General features: G+C 53.7%; 1 protein-coding gene across 2 annotated transcripts in view; it reads right to left on the reverse strand.

Moving 5' to 3' along the window:
* ACOT7 (acyl-CoA thioesterase 7) overlaps positions 1 to 23,411 on the reverse strand; it is a 119,251-nt gene that overhangs the window by 61,499 nt on the left and 34,341 nt on the right. For both annotated transcript variants that reach the window (XM_058552769.1, XM_058552768.1), the window contains 4 exons: positions 20,088 to 20,205; positions 13,195 to 13,351; positions 8,038 to 8,129; positions 2,258 to 2,372 (listed from right to left, as the gene is read on the reverse strand). In XM_058552769.1, the coding sequence (XP_058408752.1) occupies positions 2,258 to 2,372; positions 8,038 to 8,129; positions 13,195 to 13,351; positions 20,088 to 20,205 (482 nt within the window). The remainder of the gene's footprint in view (positions 1 to 2,257; positions 2,373 to 8,037; positions 8,130 to 13,194; positions 13,352 to 20,087; positions 20,206 to 23,411) is intronic.

The raw sequence follows: 23,411 nt of genomic DNA on the forward strand, positions 1-23,411 counted from the left end.
TTTGGGGCCCACGTGAGTAATCAGGATGACCTCATCTTGAGATCCTTACTTGATTACATCTGCAATCAGGTCACAGCCACAGGGTCCAGGGATTGGGACATGGACATGTCTTCTAGGTGGGCCACCATTCAGCCCACTCCAGCTTCTCCCAGGAACAGCCTCAGCACCGAATCCGCGTCTTTCCTGGGGCATCTCTGCTCCCTTGCGTCACTTTGCAGTCCCTGGCGCCTCTGCCTGACCTGCTTGCTTGCCTGCCCTCCCAAAAACAGGGCCTGGGCCTGGGGTCGCTCTCTGCCCGTGGCTCACGCCCCCAGAGCCTGGGTACACTTGAGTCATCACAAGAGATCCCAGGCCTGTCTGGTGGAGTACTGGTATAAACTGACTATCTGTTTACATTTGATTTGATTTGATTTGATTATTATTTTTGTGTGTGTGAGGAAGATCAGCCCTGAGCTAACATCCATGCTAATCCTCCTCTTTTTTTTTTTTTGCTGAGGAAGACCGGCTCTGAGCTAACATCCACTGCCAATCCTCCTCCTGTTTTTCCCCAAAGCCCCAGTAGATAGTTGTATGTCATAGTTGCACATCCTTCTAGTTGCTGTATGTGGGATATGGCCTCAGCATGGCCGGAGAAGCGGTGTGTCGGTGCGCGCCCGGGATCTGAACCCGGGCCACCAGTAGCGGAGCGCGCGCACTTAACCGCTATGCCACGGGGCCAGCCCCTGTTTACATTTTATTTTTAAAAGCTACCACTTCATTGGGGTTTCAGAAAAGCAGCAACCTCCTTTCTATTAACACCGACTGGTAAAATTTCTTTGTTTTGATGTTTGTTGAAAAGCAGATGTGAAAAGAACAGTAAAGACACCAACCCACGCACAGTCCACCGGTCTTCGCTTTGGGCACGGCGAGGGTGGAACACGGGAAGGATAAGGGAGAGACAAGCACGGGGAGACCAAAAGATTTGCAGATTCCTATGCAAACCGAGTAGACACTGCCTGAGAAATCAGGTACACACAGGCTAAACAACAGAACTCGAAACTGAGAAAGTCCTGTCCTGATCCACACACCTGCTGGGTTTTCACCAGTGCTCCCAACCCCCACCCAATGCCAAATGTGGACTGCAGCCAGCAAGGCAGGCGGGCAGCCGGAATTTCATCCAGTCTGTGTCCTGGAGCTCACCACGTTCCTCATCAGCAGGGGCCAGGCAGAGCTTGGAGGGGCAGAGGCCAGCGCATGCTGAGCAGCTTTGCCGTGAGGAACGGGATTATTCGGGCAGGTCCGCAGACAGCTGCCAAGGACCAAAGCCAGAACTCAAACACCACCCGCGTCCAGGGCCCTGAGGTGTCGCCCTGTGGAACCTGCGCAGAATGGACGCCACAGGAGCCCAGGCCATCGCTACGAGGCACAGAAGCACACAGCACGTTCTCGAGAGTCCTCTCCACCTGATACGATGTGGTCATCGTGTGTGCAGAGGGGTGAGGCACGCTACCAGGAAGATTCACCATCCCAAGGGCTCACCATGTCCCGATGGGAACAGACGCCCCCGAAGCGCCTGCCCTGAACTGTGTCTGCACGCCAGGGGAGTCCTCTGTTAAGGACTCTGGGAGGAAAAGTCTTTTCTGGAGGGAAAGCATCCCTTATCTCTATGTTTGGATTTTGGATGGACATTTTGGTAAAGCCGGCCCACCCTGGACTCGAAGGCCAACGATGCAAGACTAGAAGGAAGCAGCCCTAAAAGGGAGCCTGTGCACCCACAGAGCTTTCTCACCCTCGCGGCCACGGTGGCCAGAGTCTGGTTACCAAGGCGACATCTGGGCGAACGGGCCAGTGAAGAAGAATGTGGGAAGGCTGCGTTTTCTCTATTTTTTTGTGAGCTGGAAATCCCATCAAAAACATGCTCCTGGGTGAACTTGGAGGACAGATGCAACAAAAGCAAATTCTCCGTGAGCAGGTGTGCATCTCTCTGCCTAGGCAGTGGGCCCCCTCCACACACGCAGGGCCACCCGTTCAACACTCCATGGGAACAGATGCCCCGAGGCCTCCAGGGACTTGCTGAGCTGACTCATCATCCTCCTTGCTGGCTGTGCCACTTGGGAAGGGGTTTATATGGCACAGGGCAGGGCAAGGGGACAGCCCCCTGGGAACGCAGAGAGCGTGGTCCCAGGAGACGGGGGCCCCAAGAGGAGGACATTCATGAACTGGCTATGTTCTGCTCTGCCGACGATATCAGCCCCCCATCCCACGCCCCAGCTTGTACCTGGATTCAGGACGGGCTGGACGATGTCCCCGTTCCTCCACTTGGTCTCCATGCGCTCCAGTTTCTGGGCCTCGTACCGCTTGCGGCCCTCCTCCTCTTGTTCCTGCCGGGAGTACTGTGGGGAAGCACAGACACGGGGTCAGGCTGCAGCAGTGGGCTCGGCCATCCTCCCCTTGCCCTCCCTGGCCGGGTGTGGCTCAGCCTCCCAGGTTCAGGGCTGTCGGCCCCTTGTGTGGCCTGCCTTTTTGTAACTGGAACTATCCTTTTTCTGATAACATATATTTGATATAAATAATAAAAATACAGCAGGGGCCGGCCCGGTGGCATAGTGGTTAAGTTTGTGTGCTCCACTTCGGTGGCCCCGGGTTCACACGTTCGGATCCCAGGCACGGACCTATGCACTGCTTGTCAAGCCATGCTGTGGCAGCGTCCCATATAAAGTAGAGGAAGATGGGCATGGATGTTAGCCCAGGGCCAATCTCCCTCAGCAAAAAGAGGAGGATTGGCATCGGATGTTAACTCAAGGCTAATCTTCCTCACCAAAAAAAAAAAAAAAAAAAAAATACAGCAAAGGTGAAAATATCATGTAGGCCCTTTGTCCCCCGAGATACCCTAGGTCAAATGTTTGGTCAAATCCTTCGTTGAGTTATTCTTATGCCCGTGGCTATATAACAAGTTCTACCATGCTGTACGTGAAGTCTAAAAGTAGCAGCATTTCCTCCTCTTACTGTATCAACCTAACATAATTTATGTGATGGATCCATCATATACGGGCATGTAGCTTGCTCCCAGTTTTTCACTATTAAAACAATATCATACCAACCATTGCAGTCACTTATCACTTTACACCTGCCCCATTCCTTCTTAGGATTCTTTCCAGGATGTAGAACTACAGTCAGGGAGCCCCTGAAAGGCCGCACCCCCTCTCCCACAGACGGGGGGGGGAGAGAACAGGTTCCCATGTGCCCCTGACCCGGGGCAGCCTTGCTCTGATGACCCCCGGCCAGTCAAACAGGCTACACATTTGCAGGGAATGTGTACCAAAACTAAGACAGCCAAGACGTTAAAAATAAACGTGAGGGCCTGGCCCCGTGGTGTAGCGGTTAAGTGCGTGTGCTCTGCCGCTAGCGGCCTGGGTTCAGATCCCGGGCGCGCACCGACGCACTGCCTGTCAGGCTGTGCTGTGGCGGCATCCCACATAAACTAGAGGAAGATGGGCACGGATGTTAGCCCAGGGCCAGTCTTCCTCAGCAAAAAGAGGAGGATAGGCATAGATGTTAGCTCAGGGCTGATCTTCCTGACAAAAAAAAATAAAATAAAAAATAAAAATAAATAAATAAATAAATAAACGTGAATATAAAACTTGGCACAAACACTGGGGCTCCTGAGTCCTTTGGGCATAATGGAGGGTGTCAGGCCCTCACATGCCCACAGTCCTCCAGCCCAGTGTAGGGAACTCCCCCCAGGAACCCCTCAGAGAAGCCCCAGGCTGGGCCCACAGGCCCTCTGACTGCCCACTTCCCCCAGGTGCCCTCTCCCTTCCTGTCCCCAGAGCCCAGGCCCTCCCTGCAGACCACTCTCCTTTGGATTAGCTCTGACTTCTGCCCTTTCATTCACTCAACCAGCATTTCCAGCTGAGCCCATGGAGAAGCCACCAAGCTCAGGGATCCGCATGCTCCTCTCTGCCCCCACTGAAGCCTCTCTGACTTAAACAAATTCACTTTGGACGGCTATTTCAGACCTTCTTTCAAAAGCCAGTTTTAAATGTCTCAATTTTCCTGCTTGTGGCTCTGCTCCAAAATCATACAGGGTCTAAACACCATTCTGTGGCTTAATTACCATTATCTCAGGCTTGAGAGCCCATCTCGAAAGGCGGGTGCGAAAGGAGCGGAGTGGGTTGTTCAAAAGAAACAAACCTTGGAGAGTGTTTAAGTTTGCAGTGGACAATTTAACCTTTTCCTCCATAAATAAACTATTTCCTAACGTTCCACTGTCCGAAGCAATGACCGTTAAGAGGAGAGTCTGTGCTGTGCCTATCTAGTACAATTGATGGCTGAACTTAAATGCCCTCAAGAAATATCTTTTAAAGAGATTTTTTTAAAAAGAACTAACCTCCCCAGTCTCATAAATCCTTACTGTGTCCAGCACACTTGTCAGACCTCTGCAGTCACACGGGGACTGATGGAGGCCCCAGTCCTGACACGCGCCCAAAGGACGAGAAAACACAGCCTCCGCACAAACACTTCCCTGCTGGCTTTAAATCTGGAAACAGAATCACTAGAACATTCTAATGACGGGCTGGCATCCAGTTCTCACTCCCAAGGGCTCATCAAACCCTCTGATTTGCAGCAGAAAACAGCTCAGCCCAGACATCCAGGGCAACAGTCTGTGAGAGCCTCTTAACTCAAGCACACATTCACACATTCAGCCATTGAAAAAAACCAGTGTCCATTCTCCAACGGCCACTCCAGCCTGTCCAGGGCTACAGCTGCCCTCCAGCCACTGCAGCGGTCTCTTTTTCCATCATAGGGCCATTGAGGTCCCTGTTCCCTGGGAGAAAAGGTGGAGCAAAGTGGCAAAGTCCTACACCAAATGACGCTACACTGGGCAGGCAGCTGGGCTTCTTCCAGGGAGATGCACACGTGCAGTAAATCCACACACGCGCATGCACGCGTGTTGGGGGGAGGTGTGTGTATGTAGGGGGTGAGTGCATGAATTGTGTGTGGAGAGAGAGGCGTGTTCTGTGTGTGAGGCTTCTATGTGTGTGTGATAGCTACACATGTGTATTGAGATAGATGTGTGATAAACGTGTGTAATATGTATATACGTATGAGAGGTACGTGTGAGATAGATACACACACGCAGGCGTGTGTGTTCTTAAATAAACGACAGCCAGCTGCAAAGGGCAGGCAGGAGGATGCTGGCAGGATGTAGAGAAGGAAGCCTTGTGGCCAAGCTGCCAGCAGACAAGCGTAAAAGCCCACTGCAGCCGGACGGAGAAAGACACCGGCTTCCCAGGATCAGGACTCTGGCCAGGCCATGCCAATGAAAACAGCGACCTATATTTCATCAACTGAAGGCTCATATCTGGGCCTAGCATGCGTGGGGGGAAGAAAGCGCAAATAAACATTAGCGACGGCTGCAGCTGGGAGCTGTGTGGCTTCTCCCATCTGGAGCTCTCTCTGCTTCCGCCCAGTGGAATGGTTTCAACACACCCCTCTCAAGGGCAAAGTTGATATTTATGTCTTGTCAAACCCGACTAAACAAAGGGGATGGGAAAGCTACCGGGCTCCTTCAGGATGTGGGAGGGAGAGCAGGGAAGAGGCGACGGCGAGGCGATGGAGGGAGGGGCGAGGCAATGGCGAGAGCTGCCCTGTCCCTGGGGGCACGGGGAAGGGAAGCAGTGAGTCTGATGCTGCCTGCCCCTCCCCCGCAGGCTAAGGCCCAACGAGCTCTCAGCCCGAGGGCCCTGAGGAGCCAGAGGAAGCAAAAGCTAATGTGTTTAGCCCAGGACTCCTCCTCCAGTATCCGTCCCTTAAGATGCATCATATGGCACTGAAGCCAGAGATATGGCATGCTAGAGACTTCCAAATTTTGTAGCACCTGAAAATTAAATCAGTTAAATAATTGTGTTTGAGTATTTACATGTGATGTGACTAATTTAACAGCAAGTGCTTAGTGGGAAAGATGAAAGCAGAGGTAGCCACACTTGTAATTTCTAAAGAGAACAGTCACTGTGCCTCCAACTCACTCCAGCTTCTTGGATCTTAAAACCCCCCAGTTAGTGCCGCTTGAAAATGACGCAGTTTCCACCTCACAGAGAGAGAGACAGAGAGAGAAACAGGGAGACAGAGACAAAGAGGGAGGAAGGGAGGGAGAGGGAGAGACAAAGAGAGAGGAGAGCTGGGGGGGCTGGGTTGGCCTGAAGGGCAGTGTTCTGGGTTGAACAGTGTCCCACAAAATTCCTGTCCACCTGGAACCTGTGCGTGTGACCTCTTTTGGAACTAGGGTCTGTGCGGGTGTAATTAGTTAAGATGAGGTCATACTGGCGCAGGATGGACCCTAAATCCAATGACAAGTGTCCGTAAAAGGAGAAAGAGATTCAGAAACACACACACAGGAAGACAGCCAGGTGACAACAGAGGCAGAGGTTATAGTGATGCAGCCACAAGCCGAGGAATGCCAGCAGCCACCAGCAGCTGGAAGAGGCAGGAAGAATCGTCCTCTAGAATCTCTGGAGGGAGCACGTCCCTGCCCACACTTGGAACTTGGACTCCTGGCCTCCAGACTGAGAATAAATGTCTATTGTTTTAAGCCTCCCAGCCTGTGGGACTTGGTCACAGCAGCCCCAGGAAAATCATACAGGTGGGACTCGTGGGAACCATATGGCTCCACACCCTGGCCCTGAGCTCCCGCCTGCTCTCCTCACATGTAGAGGGACGGGTAGCACCCATGCTGGCCGAGCGTTGGTGGCACCACCACCCTGCTCTCACAGCATCAAAGGATGGACCACTGACCGCACCCAGGCCAAGGTCGAAGAGCCCCTCCCATTCAACGTGAAGAGGGCTCCCCGTCACCCTTAAACTACCTTAAAAAGGTAGTCTTTTAAGGTCCAGACTAATGACAGCTGGAGACCAGCAGCCGGCCACTCCACCTGGGGAAACACCCCCCGGCCCTTGACTGCCCTCCAGGGGCCCCATCAGACACAGCCCGGCACGAGGAGCGCCCCCCGAAGTCTTACACCTGCAGTGGCCCACGGAGCAAGTCCCCCATCACCCCAGGTGGCCCAGGGCCATGGGAAGGCCGGCAGGTGAGAGACAGAGCTGGCCTCCTACAGGTGGGCAGGGCCTGGACCTGGGAGTCCCCGTGACTGGAGAGAGGGGGAGGACACCAAGGAGGAGGACAGGGACCGTGGGTGCCAGAAGCACCCGGCTTCTCCGTGAGCCCTGTAAGCAAGAAGAGCAGGCACCAGTTCTAAGTTCCCGGTTCTATTATTTTAAAAAAATTTTTCTATATATATCTCGACTGTAGGAAAACGCTCCCTGCAGGGGCAGATGCTGCTAGAGCGTTGGGCTGTTTCCCTCTAAAAACTGCCTTCTCCTTGTAGAGAAGAGAGAGAGCAGAGAGCAGCAGGCCTCCACGGAGGAGCCGATCACGCGTGTCCTTGGAACACGCAGGGACTCGGGAGTCACAGGGGGAGGTGTGGGAGTCCTGTTAGGGAAGGAACTAAATCCCTCATCGGCCAGTGTTCGCCCTCCCGGAGCCTCTTGCCCCACCCTACTGGGATGAAGTCTTGACGCAGAGATGCGTCTCTACGGCAAAACCAAAAGGAGAGAAAGCAAGGGAGGAGGTGGACACCAGCAGGGGCCACGAGGGGAGAGGAGAGGCTGAACAAGAGGTGCCTTAGCATCCGCTTCCTCAGGGGCCGAGAGGGGGAGCCGCTGGCCTGCGGGGGGTGCCTGGAGGTCCTGGCTCTCGGCAGAGGACTCTTCACCGGCACGCTCCTGGCACCCGCCCTTCCTCTGGTCAGGGAGTGTGATGAAGGGTCCTCCAGGAAGGCGTCCACAGGGTCTGGGTCACCCACACTCGCATTCCCGGCATGAATTAAACCCGCACTGTGAGAGCCCAGACAGGGAGCGCCCCCCCACTGGCACTTCCTGCTGGCAGACCCACCCACACCCCCACTGCTGCTCTCCTAGGACGCCTCCTGCCATCACAGGAGATGGCAGTGACGGGCCTCTGTGGCTTGCCCCAGCAAAAAGTGGAAGGGGCCTCCTTACCACGACTGGAGGCACCTCCAGGACCTTGTCCACGTTCTTCAGCGACAGGGGCACATACCACAGGGTGGCCTTATTGGTCAGCTTTTTGGTACCTTCAGAGAAGAAAATCACGTGAGTGATGGCCTGGGAGTGAGCAGGAACTGAAACACCACCGCCTCTGGTCCCCGACCCGCAAGGCCTCTGAACCCAAGACCCCCAAGGCCTCCATTAGCCTCCAGGTGAGAGCGTGGAGGGGTCAGCCCCGTGGCATAGCGTTTAAGTGCACGCACTCTGCTGCTCGCGGCCCGGGTTCAGCTCCTGGGCTCCCACCAACGCACTGCTTGTCAGGCCATGCTGTGGCGGCATCCCACATGAAGTTGAGGAAGATGGGCACTAAGGGCCAGTCTTCTTCAGCAAAAAAGAGGAGGACTGGCATGGATGTTAGCTCAGGGCTGATCTTCCTCACAAAAAAAAAAAAAAAGAGAGAGATCGTGGGCACAGAGTGTGGGCAGAGAGCGTGGGAGAGGCTGTGGCCCCCCACAATGCTGCCCCTCTCCAGAGGCTGCCGGAAAGACTTCAGATCACATGGGTTAAGCCCGGGGGAGCGGGGGGTCCCGGGCCTGTTGGCTTTGTAGCACTTTCTACCACGGAGGACCCACACCTGGAGGGCACTGACTCCAGGCACGCTCATCTTTGCAGGCAGTGACACAGAAGGGGAGTTTGGTCATTTACACATGCCAGAAGCGTGAATTTGCTGCCAGCTGACTCAGAGCCCCAATCCAGAGATGGGCTATGTGCTGCTGACTTCGACTCTGGGCAGAATGGCAGGAAACAGAACTTTCTTGGGGCACTGAGCCTGGCCTCAGGGCAGAGTGGGGCTGCCAGGGCAGGGAGGCCCATCTGGGCTGAGAATCACAGGCTCCTGGCCCTTTGGTGCCAAAACGTGCCTGGAGATCACTTGGTCCACACCCCTCACTTGTACAGGAGGAGCCTGAAGCTCAGAGAGGTTATGGGTTTACCTAGGGTCACACAGCAACTTGGTACCTTTCTGAGTATAGACGCAGGCCTCCCAGTGCCCAGTACTTTCAGGGAAATATTTGCAAGGATGTCTTTAAAAAGTTGTCTTTTCAACATGGAAGATTCTCAATGTAGAGAAGAATAGCAAAACTGCAGGATAGAGAGAGAGGACGCGGAGAAGGCAGGGAGCAGCCCGGGCTTCCTCCCCAAAGTCCCACCAGGAGCTCCCTTCCTACCAGTTCCCTCTGACCGGCCCTCCCCAAGGCGAACCTGGGGCTTCAGTTTCCTCCCCTAAAGACCAAGCCAAGTGTCAAGGGGTCAATTAGAAAGAGGGCGAGGCCCATGGGGGTGGCCCTGTGTCCCTCCCTCAGCCCTGACACAGTGGCACCATCAGGATAAGAGGCTCCCTGCGCTTGGGAACCATAGGCAAATAATATGGGAAAATATTTTCCCTGCACTTTGACTGAAAGTGAATCTGACAACCTGCTTTTGGGAATAAAGATTTCCAGTTTGACTGGGCTAGAGCCAGCCTGACAAGCTGGTTTCCATGGAAACCCCGAGTGGCCCTCCTCTAGACCTAAATGAACACCGTGGAGCAAATGAGGCAAAACATGCTAATTGTACTTTCTCCATCATTTAATAAAACCATCAAAAGACAACTGCAGCATTAAAAACATCTATTTTAAAATCTTAAGAGTTCTGAGATATTTTCTGGAGCAATTCGCAGCAATCATGTCCCAGTTAGCTTAATATTTTGACAGTTGCTGGAGATGAATGAGCCGTCTGCAAGGCAAACGTTTGCTGGTTGTCTGCCTGGGCGTGTGCTCGCTTGGCTGCCTTGTGACAGGCAGCACAGTCCCCGGTCGAGGGGGACACACAGAACAGGGGACCCCTGCCTCCTGTGGTTGAGACACACGAAGCTGTCACACAAACAGCTTCATGGGACAGCCTTGTCAGGGCGAGTGACCCTGCGTATGTCATCTGCTCGCCGATCTCGGTCTCTCCACCTGTCAGAGCTCACCGACTGCCCACTGGGCCAGGCACTGCTCCAGGCATCGGGGGAACTGCAGTGGACTAGGCAGCCATGAGCCCTGCCCTCAGAGGGCTCACATCCTAGTGGACACGTGGGCAGAAAGAGAAACATCAAGACAGGAAGGCCTCTCAAGATACAGGGTCCCAGAATCAGATTCGCACAGATCCAAACATGGAAACAGAGAAAGGACGATAGAGAGACAGATGCACAGAAGGAGCAATGAGAGAGACACAGAGAGGGTGACCCAGAGATGAGAGTAAGAAAGGGGCGCCTGGCCCTTCAGCAGGGGCTCTGGGGCAAGATGACCAAGACATGTAGAAAAGCCACAGCCTTGGGGCTCCAAGTCCCCCATGATATGGGGGAGGTCTGAGGTTGGGAGAACACCAGAGCTGGGGAACTAGCCCCAACTCAAAAGGGTGAGCAGTGCTGGCCCATCCCTTGCCTTCTCCAAGCCTCTATTATCTCATCAGCACAATGGGATAACACACCTGCCCTGCTGTCCCGTGAGGGTGAAGACCCATGGCAGGGCTCCTCACAGCCGGTTCTTTCCTTCAGGCTCTGCATGCCCATCTAGCAGGGAAGGAGCAAGGCCGAGGGCTGCGGCAGCTGGGGATGCTCAGAGGAGGTGGAAAGCATCCTTACTGGCGGGCCAGAGGGCTGTCACCTCACCCACTCTGCCCTCTTGCCAACATGGGCTCTGGGCAAGAGTCTCCTGCCTCTCTGTGTCCACTCCTGCCCCCCACAGTGGGCAGGGTCCTTTAGAAAGTGAGTTCAAGCATGTCGTTCTAGACAAAACCCTCTGTCGGCTTCCCATCTCAGCGTAGAAGCCCAAATCTTCCTGATAACCTCTGTTCATTCACTTCCTCATCAATTACTGATTCTACATCTGCTTTGAGCCAATGGAAGCTACCACGAAGAGGAAGACACGACTCTTTCCCTTAGAAGTTCATGATCCAGAGTGGGGTTTCTCAGCCTCAGCACTACAGACATTTGGGGCCAGATCACTCTTTGTGGCGGGCTATCCTGTGCACTGTAGGGTATGCAGCAGCATCCCTGCCTCTACTCACTGGATGCCAGTAGCACCACCCCAACTGTGACAACCAAAAATGTCCCCTTGAGAACCACCATGCTGGGAGTTAAGCCAAGACCCCAGGCATACCTATGATGCAGTCTGAGCGTGCTGTTGCTGAGAGATGCACTGAGCCTCGAGACGGTGGGAGCCAGGTGGAGGGTCCCACCCAAGGTGCACCAGAGAGCCTAGACCAAAGATGCCAAACCTGAAGATGTAGATACATCCTCCAGGGGCAGGTTTATGAGGCAAAGGTGAGCCCCGGTTCTCCAGGCCCAGGTGGTCAGTAGTGGCGGCCTCAGGAAGGCAGGCCTCTCTGATTGCTCCCACCTTTCCCCGCCTCCTGGTCCGTTCCAAGTTGGAGACATACCAGCAGATTCACATGTTCCCTGCGGTTAATGCTCAGAGCGGCCCCATGTGGGACCTTCTTCCCTCTGAGGAGCAGGAGCCTCCAAATCCGCCCTCAACCCAACAGCCTAGCAAGGTGTTTCCTCTCTTTCTCCCATTTCCCGAGGGCCTGATAGAGACCCAGGTCCCACATGCGCCCACTTCGACCAGGACAAAGGATGGGAGGTGAGCTCTGCTTTGAAAGCCCCAGAAGGCCTTCCTGTTTCCTCGCCTCTCTTCCCCATCCACACTCTGTTCATTGGGGGTTCCTCTGGGCTGCGGCCTCTGACATACAAGAAAGGGGGCTTGGATGAGAGGGATCTGTAAAGCAGGCCCCTCCTCCTACTTTTGAAGTCGCTGGCTCCCTGACACCGGAAAATCACGATGAAAACATAACACTGCTGAAATCGCTATCAACAAATAAGCATGAAGATCAAGAGAAGCCGAGTGCACAGCAATTTCCCCTCTTCCGTCGGGAGGTGGGGAGGCTCGACCCCCCCAGCACAGCCCAGGAGAGGAGGTCTGGGCCGCAGGTGGGGCAAACCACAGGTGGAGGGAAGGATGACAGGGACTCCAAGCCCCCGAATGTGGGAAGACAGTGCCCGGGCACCCTTCTGTGCCACAGCCTGGGACCAGCATCAAAAGGTCCCCTTGATGCCAGAGCCACCTGCCGAGCGCAGGGCTTGGGCCACACCGTGAAGCACAGGAGCGCTGACTGCTCCTCTGACCCCAGGCCCTTGCTCAGCTAAATCATTCACTGTGCTGTAGCTGGGCCTGCTGAGGTCACCAGAATGTTCCAAATGGATAACCATGCTCCTGGCCCATGCAGAGAGAAACCTTGAGCCCCTTACAGAGCTCTGAGCCCAGCACTCTGCAGGCAGCCACAGGCGAGAAGGGGGTGTCAGAAGGAGGGTGCAAGACCCAGGCAGCTCCTTCCTCCAGAACCAACTCGGACTCTCCTCTGTGTGGGATGATGCATGGCCTGGGACAGGACGTGGGCAGCGAGGGGATGAAGGGCCCTGCCTTCCTCATCAGCAGCCTGGTTATAAAAAGCAGCGAGTGCCAGTGCAAACAGAGCCACACTCCCCTGCAGCTCCCAGCGGGAGCAGGAAAAGCGGTTTCCATGGTTACCACACTGAGGAAAAGAATATTCAGATCCAGAGTCAAAGGTTCGCCCAGTGAGCTGCAGCCTAAGCCTGGTTTGCTGGGCCAGGGGAGCAGGGTCAAGGGTCAGGGCAGGCCTTCCGGGGCAGATCCACTGGGTAGGGAAGGGTGAGGCAGGCAGTGAGAGGTGGCAGAGGGGCCAGAGGATGGCTTGTGCCCTCCCAGCCCGCTCCCACCCCTCTGCCCAGGACAAGCTGGCCAGAAGGCAGGACAGGCAGTGGTTGCACACTCAGGGCCGGAGCCCGACGGCCAGGGCTTGAATCCTGCTCCAGAGGTGTGATCTTGGGCTCGCTGCTTAACTAATCTGTGTCCGTTTCCCCATCTGCAAAGTGAGGATGGCAGAAGCACCTGCCCACAGGTGGAGGGAGGAATTAAGGGAGGTCACTCGTGGACAGTGTTATTAGGACCAGCCCCTTGACTGACGTGAGCTGGACTGCTGCCCTATTGTCACTGCTGTCATCACTGTTGTTCCCAACCAAGCTGGCTGGGGGAGGCGCGCAGAAGTTACCTGTGAGGATGTTTTCAGACATCACGTTGACCTGCACTTCCACCGAGTGCTTGGAGGTGTAGGTGATTCCGGCACTGACGTGGGCCACCTCGCCGATGCACATGGGCGACAGGAAGTCAGTGCGCTCGACCCGAGCCAGCGCGGCCACGCAGCGCTCCTGCAAAGACCAGAGACGGTCAGCCCGGCCGGCGAGCCCCTACTCTGGAGATGCTCCTCGAAACCTCTTTATTTTTTTTCCACTGTGAAAGTAACGCAGTTTATTGACACCACACATTCCCAAATGCAAAACCAAGGGAGTGTAGAAACATCCGAAAGGACCACTCCAAAGCACTGGACAAAGGTGATTCTCTGAGAGGTGGGATTACAAGTGGCTTTTCCTATTTTCTAATTTTTCTACAAAAGACATGTATCACTTGCATAATGAAAAGTGAAAACAGACACGCATACTCATGATGGAAAATTTAGGAAATACAGAAAAGTAGACAGAGAGAGGAGGGGAAATCACTCCTCCTGTCCAAAGATAACCATGGTTTCTATTTTGGGATCTTTCTTTCCAGGCTTTTTTCCCTAAGAATAGGGGTTTTACTGGTTCATTTGTTTGTTTGACTGGCTCCTTGTTTCGCAGTTTTAGTCTTATATAAAGTGGTGCAAAAGCTAAATATACACTTTCACAATCTGCTTCTTTCCCTCAACAGGAGGAAAAATAACCTGCCCATGTTATGACAAGCTCTTTGCAATCACTATTCTTCTCTTTTATTTAAATTTTGTTTATCCTCCAAATAGGTAACCCATTCTTACGACAAAAAATTCAAAAGGAACAAAAGGGTATATGGCACCAGGTCAGTCTCTCGTCACTGGCCCCCAGTGACGGGGCCAGCCAGGACCCCCTCGGTAACCGATGGGACACAGCCAGTGGGCACAGCCACACGTGAGGACCCAGCTGGAGGCACTCCACAGTCCACTCTGGAGCTCATTCTCCACTGGCACATGAAGGATTTCCTCATTCCTTTCCACGACACTTTCCATGACTGTCACTTCATGATACTCCACTGGAAAAATATTTTTAATGGCCAAATAGAATGGAATATTCTTCTGGTGTTAGAGATTTGGGTCAATCCCAATAGTTTTTTACAAATAATCTTGAGATGGGCATCCTTTTACTTAAATCCTTTCCAGTATTGGGGATTATTTCCCGGATGGAAGGGACAAATACTTTGAAACATGTTCCCAAAGGACGTCTCAACAGGACAGCAGTGCCTGACGTGGGCTCGGCGCCTCCCGGCACCAGCACTGAGAAGCAGCTCATTTTTCATCTGTTGCTGACCGGACGACACAAAAGACGGCCTTGTGTCTGAGCAGTGGGACTGTGGATCTTCATTGCCAAACAGAGCACTTAGCACTTTTATGCCTTTCTACCGGAAAGCAGTCGTGTATTTTTTAGGATGTTAGACAGCATCCTAAAAAATGGGTCTGAGACACTCCCTGGCTACCCCTCGGAGGTACTTTTGAGGGCCTGTCTGTCAGGCCCTGTGCAAGCCCCAGTATTTGCTTTCCCAGGTAATTCTCACAGCACCCCTTTTGCACCCCAAATTTGCAAGGGTTGGAGATATGAGGCTTGCAGGCGACGGTCAGCTCAAGCCCTGGTGTGTCTGCGCTCTTCCCACCAGCTGCCTGCTCCCACCTGTGGTAGCGTGCACATCCTTTGGCCCACCCTAAACCCACAGGACCTGCCTCTTTGGAGGGATGCCAAGGGACCTCCATCTTCACCCCCTGCCAGGTGATTCTCAGGCACACGGGGTCAGGGCTCCCGTGACGGTTTCTGTTCCTATAAACATCCCAGAGTCAAATCTCAGTAAGGCAGGAGATCAGGGAGACTGGGAGAGGTCCTAGGGCTAAGCAGGCAAGAGCAGCATGTGGCTTCCCCACTCTGATTTGCATGGGCTTGTTGTGCCCCCCCAGACACACACACACACACACACACAGTCACTCATTGCCTCTAAAATAATGGGCAGGAATTCCGGTCTTTCGCCCCTAAGTAAATTTATGTGGCTACAGTGCCACCCACTGGCAGAAAGCTGGAAGGGCAGCGCTAACCAGAGCCAAGCAAGAACGAGGGGTCAGCCTCCAGGCCACTTCTCGGAATTACCCAAGCACTGCTTGCAAGACCAAAAACAGAATTAAACCAGGTGTCTTTTTAGAGAGTGGTTACATTATGGGATGGTTATGCCCACACACAGGTAACACATATGCAGACATACAGTAATGTTTTTAAATGGAAAGTCAGCTTGTTTCTCATCTCTCTGAGCACATCTGAGCCTTAGATGGACCTGAGCCTTTTCATGGCTACAAAGGCATTCCTTCATTCACTATTTATGGAGCCAGGCACTGCGCTCGGCGCTGGCATTTAGGGGGAGTAAGTCAGAGCACCTGCCCTCAGCCTGGGTTCTGCTTGGAGAGATGGATGATAAATCAGTAAACAGGGCAATGCCAGATGGCATCAGGTGCTCTGAAGAGGACAGTGTGGGATGTGGGGGGTAGGCAGCTTCAGATGAGGGGGCTGGGCAGCCTCTCTAGGGAGGGTGCATTTGAGCTGAGACCTGAATAACAAGGCGTCAAGCAGGAGAAGGTGTAGGCGCCCTGGGCAGAGGGGAGAGGAGGGCAGACCCCGCAGGGAAGCTGGAGCAGGGCTGTGCGCCGGGGGATACAGCAGGGGCACGGGGAAAGAGGTGAGCAGGGCTGTAGGGCTGGGTGAGGAGTGGGTCAAGGGTCTCTGGGAGGGGCAGAGGAGACACAAAGGCAGACTGGCTCACGTTCTAGGCCACACACTTTGAGGCTGTGTGCATTTTTAGCAGGGGCATTTGTGTTCCCTTCCAGAATCCAAGACACTGCTGGCATGACTTGAGGCAGGGAGATACAGAGCTCCTTTCCGTGCTCGTAACACAGACCTCCCAGAAGCCCTCAGGCCTGGCACAGGGATCCCGGCGACTGCCTCACACTTGCTCTTCCCAGGCTGGAGGCCACTTATGAATCTTAAGCTTGGTTCTCCCTGGGCTTAAAATACTAAAGGAGAGACTAATGTTTACGGAGCCCCTCGGGAGTCTTACCACACTCTCATTTCATTACTACACGACCCTGTGAGAGAAGTTTTTGCTGTGACTCTGTGTCCAGCTGGAGTGCAGACAGCACAGGCCGGGACCCAGGGCGGCTCCAACTTGACTGTGAGCTGCTATTTCCCGGGATCTAGCAGGGCACTGGGCCCGCCCCAGGCATTCCATAAAGACCGTGTGTGATCCAAAAATTCAAAGTGTGGACTGACGAATATTTGTATTCAGTATGAATACCTCAGAGCTGTAGGCGTCTCTGGCTCCCAACACCTCAGATGCACCTGTAACTCCCTGCTTCTAGGGCTTAAAGTGGGAGGAGCAGCCCCACCCTGAGAAGCAGCCAGGAGGATTCTGATTAGCATCTACCCCAAGAAGCACCCTCTGCGACGCTCCCAAAAGTGATCCGCCTAGCACCGCCTGTTGGGCGCAGGTGTCCTGGAAAACCATGGGGGCCGGGCTCCTGAGCAATCACGAGGCTTCGGGCCAGGACAGCAGCTTCAGAAGCAGAGCCAGACAAAACAGCACGGGGCCGTGGGCTCAGATCCCGACTCTGCCACTTAGCAGCTCCTGCCATTGGGCGGTAATTTCCCCTCTCCGTGTCTCAGTCCTGTGTCTCAGTCTCTTCGTAAAATACGGATAAGAAATGGTACCAGCGGACTGCCGCCAGGATTCGAGGGGACAATGCGTGGAGCGGAGAGGGCTGAGTCACCCCTCTCTCACAGACATGGGGGCTAGGTGAGTGAACACATGGTCCAGAAATGGTTCGCTCTGATTACTGTTATCATTTGAGCCACACCTGCCCCCACGCCCCTCCAGACCACCCTCGGCTGATGCCAGCTTAGAGAATGCAGCTCTGTGTGACTTTTGGAAAGCCACACAACTTTTCTAGGCCTGTTTCCTCACCTGCAAAGTGGGGTTAAGGAGACGGCTGGGAAGAGTGCCAGGTAAGGAAGGCCAAGCACTCAGCACGGTTCCTGGAGCATCACATGCGCACGTTAAACAGCTCTCCATAGGATGACTATTCCAGACACACGCTTCCAGCAACCAGCAGATGGCTAACGGGAGCCCACTACGTTCCAGGCCTTGGGCCAGATGCTGAGCATCTGGCAGGGAACAGACAGGCAGAAGTTCTGCTCTCATGGGGCTTACACTGTAGTGTGGAAAGCAGCCCAAATATAAATAAGCAGAATGCACAGTGTGCCAAAAGTGATAATGCTGTGGAGAACAACAGCTGGGAGCAGTGAGGGAGCTGGTCATCAGGCAAGGCCTGAGTGGAGGTCATATTTATGCAGGGACTAGAAGGAGGTAAAGGAGAGCCATGTGGGTCTCTGGGGAAAGAACAGCCCAGGCAGAGGGAAGAGCCAGTGCAAAGGCCCTGGGGCAGGAACGTCAGCCAGTTCAAGCAGCAGCAGGAGAGCTGGAGTGGTCAGAGAGAGTGTTGAGGGGAAGGAGTAGGAGATGAGGATGGGGAGCTGGGGACGAGTGAGGCAGGAACAGGGACTTGTGTGGACTTTGGCTTTTACCCTACAAGAGATGGGAGTCACTCTCACAGAGTGATGTGCTCTGACTTCATATTTAAAAGGTCTGGCTGCTGTTGGAGAACAGACGAGGTGAGAAGGGATAGCAGGGAGACCTATGAGAAGGCTGTTCAGGCAATTCAGGTGAGAAGTGACAGTGGCTGGGACCGGATGATGGTGAACCTGGAGAATGGTGCTCAGATCTGGAACCATCCAGAAGGTGGAGCAAACAGGATTGGAAGCCAGCGTCCACGGACGTGAGAGGAAGAGCAAGGTCAATGGAGGGTCTAGGTTTTGAGCCTGAATAACTGGAGGCCGTGGAGATCACCTACTGAAGAGAGGGACACTGCGGGAGAAGTGGCCTGGGGGCAGGCCCGGACTGTCTTTTTGGGCCTGAAGGTCAAGGGGCAGATTAAGCATCCAGGTGCAGTCAGCCAAGGGCCCAGCTGAAGACAGAATCTCAGGGCCACATCGTGGTATTAAAGCCATAGACTGGAGGAGGCCAACAGGGGCACGTAGATGGGGTGCCCCGGCCCTGCCCACAGCCCCAGCAAAGCCCCTCAGAGGCCAGCATCAGCCCCAGGCCAGTATCCAGCCACCTGGAGCTGCCTGGGGCTCACAACCCCTCTCCTGAGCCTGGAACTTCCAGATCGCTATTGTGGGACCACCAGCCCAGAGGCATCTCCAAGCCAACGTGTCAAACCCGTCCCTCCCGCACCCCCTGGCTCACTCTGGGGAAGGAGTGAGGAGGAGCAGGAGCTCAAATCACAGGTCCAAGGCCTGGATCCATAGCCCAGACCCACCACCTGTCTCCCCATGTGGCCTCGGGCAAGTATTCAACCTCTTTGTGCCTCAGTTTCCCCATCTGTGCATAGGGGATAATAAAAATAACCCTCTCTACCTCTGAGGAGTGTCATGAGGATTACATGAGCTAAAGCACTCCAGGGCTCTGCAAAACCCCAAGTGCCTACTACACGCCAGCGGTTACTCAGAGCATCGCCACCCACTTGGCCTCCAAGCCCCTCCCTCTCCCTCACTCCCCAGTCCTGGGACGTTTCCTTCCCAATGTCCCGCCTCTCTTGCCAGGCCTGCCTTGGACTCTGTCTCTCTCAGAGGATCTACCAGGGGCTTGGCCCACCCAGCCCCAACCCCTTGGGCTCAGGCTCGTCCTCCCACCGCCATGGCACTCTCTGAACGTGGCCAGGTTGACCCCAGAACTCCAAGGGCACTGCAATAAATTCAAACTCCCAGTGAGGCTGGCAAGCCCCTCCTTCGGCCCAGCCCAGCCCTCTCATTCCTCTCCGTGTGGAGGGCCCCCACACCCACGTCCACCTATATACACGCCCCCCAGCTTGGCTCATTCTACACACGCACACACGTGCATGCTGCACACACCCCAACACACACACACACGCATGCGTACACACTATGCTGGCGTGGAATCTTCCTCTCGCAGCACAGCAGATGGCTAGCCAAGGCCCACGGGTACAGAGGCCATGGGCATCCTGCAGTTGTTATTTCTGTGCCGGCCACAAGGTGGAGGCTGCGGCACAAGACAGAATCCTTCCCCTGGAACCCAAGGGCAGGCTTCCCTCTCGATGGCGGGCCTTCAGAGAAATGTCGGGTCCCACGGGGCTGGGCCATGGGAGGAGACGATAAGCTGAATGCCCTGCAGCTGCCCTGAAATCCTAAAACTAGAAGCCCTGGTCCTCGTCACCAGCAGCAGGCGGAGAGCTGGCACCTTCGAGGGCGCTTGGCAGGGCCTGTTGGGGCTTCAAAGCCAGAAAGCCGCCGAGGCGAGAGCGCCAGCACTCGTCCACAGCCACCCAGGTGTCGGTCAGGGAGGGATCCAGGCCCAGGGTGGTCTGACACCCATGATAAACTGCCACCCCTGCAGGCACGGATCTGTGAGAGTTGGGCTCCCAGGGGATTCAAGAAGCTAAGACACTTCCGGAATGGAGGGGGAGGTGCTGAAAAGGTGGCTCTGTCAGCTGGCTCTCAGCTTAGTCTCTGGTGGTCCCCACCCCTCCTCGCTGAGCCCTAAACTAAGCACCATTCCCAGGGGTTCCTCATCCAGGGCCTACTGTGCTGGAGATTCCAGAAGCCCCCAAGCCCTGGGGCCGAGGGAGGGGAGGCTCCAGGCCTGGGCTCCATCCAAACTCCTTTCCTGACCCAACAGTGGTGTAGCACTGCGCATAGGAGGCAGGCTCGTGGGCTCTGGAATCTTCCGCATGATTCCAGCCAGGCCGGGGGAGGGTCCCCAGACGCTTACCCCGTTCTGACTGTTACAGTGCCGGGTGCTGATGATGGCCCCCGCCTCCTCGATCATCTTCAAGATGGTTCCGCCATGGACGTTGCCGGCCACGTTGGCGTCATCTGGCCGCATGATCCTAGGCAGAGGAGAGAGAAGGATGAAGCCTCTGGGAAGGATGTCACTTGTGAACAGTGACAACCTGAGGAGAGGAGAAGGTGCTCCAAAGGGCTTGATGGCTCCCAGAGAAGGAAAAAGAACTTTCCACATGTTTGCTCAGGGTGGGGTGCTGACCTGACAGGCCAGACAAGGGGCTGCAGGGTTGTGTTTCCACAGGAGAGAGGAGGACAGAGAGGGGCCCTTCCCCTGGAGCCACAGGCACCCACACACGCTTGGCCAGGAAGGGGTGACAGCAGGGACCTTCAGCAAAGGCAGTGAGGCAGTGGCACGGCTCAGGGGGTTCCCAGCGTGCCTGCCCCTCCCGGTTCCCGGGCCCGCCAACAGCCAGCAGAGCTGAATGAGCACAAGGTCACAGGCTGTGACTCCTTGGAAGATGGACAAATGCCCGGGACAGCTACCTCAGTCAGGAGTCCCGGAGGAGCGGCTGTTCTGAGAACTGGAAACGCGTCACAGCTTCGAGACCTCAGTGAGCCACAGGCCCGCGCACCGCCTGCCCCTGGCCTGCTGAGCTCCTCAGGGGCGCCTGAGGAGCCCAATTCCCCGGGACTGAGAGCTGGCAGCTCTCCAAGGCCAGGGAGAAGTGAAACACACTCCATTTCCCCAAAGAGGAAAAACCGCATCCTTGCCATGAGCAGCCAGTGCAGAGAAGCTCCATGAAATCCCACCAAGCCATCCTGGTGCTCCCACCGTGGGCAACCCCAGCCAAGTCTGGCACCTTCCCAGACAATCGTCTGGCTAAGGAAATCTGCCTGCACCAGCCTCAGGAGACAGGTGCCACGGTTCCAGCATGCCCAGCACCCACCTGCGGGTCACCCAGCCTGCCCCAGCCCTGCTGGCCAGCATGGCCCCTGGGACCAGCGCCCCTCAGCTCTGGGCCACGGACCAGCCTCCAAGTGTAGCATTTCCTAACGGCTCCTCTCACAGTTCGGAGGCTAGCCAGTCAGACTCAGAAACTGTTCCTGCCCCACTCTTACCAGCTGGGTGACTTGGGCAAGCTGCCAGAACTCTAATTCCTCCACTTCCTCATCTACAAAATGGGCATAATAACAGTACTGACTCACACCAGATAATGCCATTACAAGCCCAGCCAGTGTCTGGCACACAGCCAATAAGATAAACATTCGTCAGCAGTATCTTCCCTCCTCTGTAAGTAGTCAGCCAACCTACTGCAGGAAGGTTGGAAGCTCCGAGAAATAGCCGTTAAGATGCCATTTTCAAGAGCAAATGAGCACTGACATCCTGGGGTGACTGACAGCTGTCTGCACCTGTCGCCCACCCCAAATGTCACCCCTTCATCCTGGGGGACATTCGGCAAGAGGAACCATGGCTTACTCAGGCCACCAGTTTCTCATCCTGCGTCATCAGCTCAGGGGCAGCAGTCACAGTGACCCAAGCAGTGACCCCAGAGCACAGGAAAGAAGCTTCACTTGGCTTCTCAAATGTTCATTTAAAAGTATTTTTGAAACAACTCAAAATGGATTAAAGACTTGAACGTGAGACCTGAAACCATAAAACTCCCAGAGGAAAACATATGTAGGCAGTAAGCTCCTTGACACCAGTTTGGCAAAGATTTTTTGGATTTGACACCAAAAGAAAAAGCAACAGAAGCAAAAATAAACAAATGGGACCGCATCAAATTAAAAAGCGTCTGCACAGCAAAAGAAACCATCAACAAAATGAAAAAGCAGCCTACTGAATGGGAGAAAATATTTGCAAATCATATATCTGATAAGGGGTTAATATCCAAAATATATGAAGAACTCATACAACCCAATAGCAAAAAAACAAATTCAATTAAAAAATGGGCAGAGGAACTGAATAGACCTTGTTCCAAAGAAGACATACAGATGGCCAACAGGTACATGAAAAGGTGCTCAACATCACTAATTACAAGGGAAATGCAAATCGAAACCACAATGAGATATCACCCCACCCCTGTCAGAACCGCTGTTATCAAAAAGACAAGAGATAACACGTTGGCAAGGATGTGGAGAAAAGGGAACCCTTGTGCACTATTCATGGGAATGTAAATTGGTGCAGCCACTATGGAAAACAGTATGGAGGTTCCTCAAAAAACTAAAAATAGAACTACTATATGATCCAGTAATTCCACTTTTGCATATATATTCAAATGAAATGAAACCATTAACTCGAAGAGATATCTGCACTCCCATGTTCACTGCATTATTCACAATAGCCAAGATATGGAAGCAACCTAAGCATCTATCGACAGATAAATGGATAAAGAAAATGTGGTATATATACACAATGGAATATTATTCAGCCATAAAAAGGAAGGAAATCCTGCCATTTGCAACAACATGGATGGACCTTGAGGGTATTATGCTAAGTGAAATAAGTCAGACAGAGAAAGACAAATATCATATGATTTCACTTATATGTGGAATCTAAAAAACCGAAACTCATAGACACAGAAAACAGATTGGTGGTTGCCAGAGGTGGGGGTGGGGGTAGGAGAAATGGGTAAAGGGGGTCAAAAGGTACAAACTTCCAGTTATAAAATAAGTCCTGGGGATGTAATGTACAGCATGGTGACTAAAGTTAACAATATTGTATCATATATTTGCAAGTTGCTAAGAGAGGAGATCTTAAAACTTCTCATCACACAAAAAAAAATTGTAACTCTATGATGTGATGGATGTTAACCAAGCTTGTTGTGGTGATCATTTTGCAATATATACATATATCACACCACCATGTTGTACACCTAAAACTAACACAATGTTATACGTCAATTATATCTCAACAAAATCAGAAAAGAAATAATTAAAAATTTAAAAAATATAAAATATATTTTTGAGTTTTAAAAACTTGAGCTTATACTATTTTTTTTAAGTTTAAGAGGTAGAGACCTCTTAAATAACAAAACTACTGTATCAACCTCTTTCCTTTGTATTTCCTTTCAATTTAGTAAAGAAGGGCAGATGGTCCATTCTGCACGCAGGATGGCCCTCCTGTGTGCACAGAGGCCCTGCAGAGGCTGCCACAGGGCAAGGGCTGGGCGGGAAGAGCAGAGTCCCTGGGTTCCATAGGCATGAGAAAACTTGGGTCCAGCCTTTTCTAGGAGCACCAGAGCCTGCCTCTAGGGGAGCCCGGTTTACCTCTGTGGGGATGGCTCCGCCTATCTGTAACGTGGGGCTGTCG

This window comes from Diceros bicornis, chromosome 13, assembly GCF_020826845.1.
Source record: "Diceros bicornis minor isolate mBicDic1 chromosome 13, mDicBic1.mat.cur, whole genome shotgun sequence".
In the NCBI taxonomy this organism is placed as follows: domain Eukaryota; kingdom Metazoa; phylum Chordata; class Mammalia; order Perissodactyla; family Rhinocerotidae; genus Diceros; species Diceros bicornis.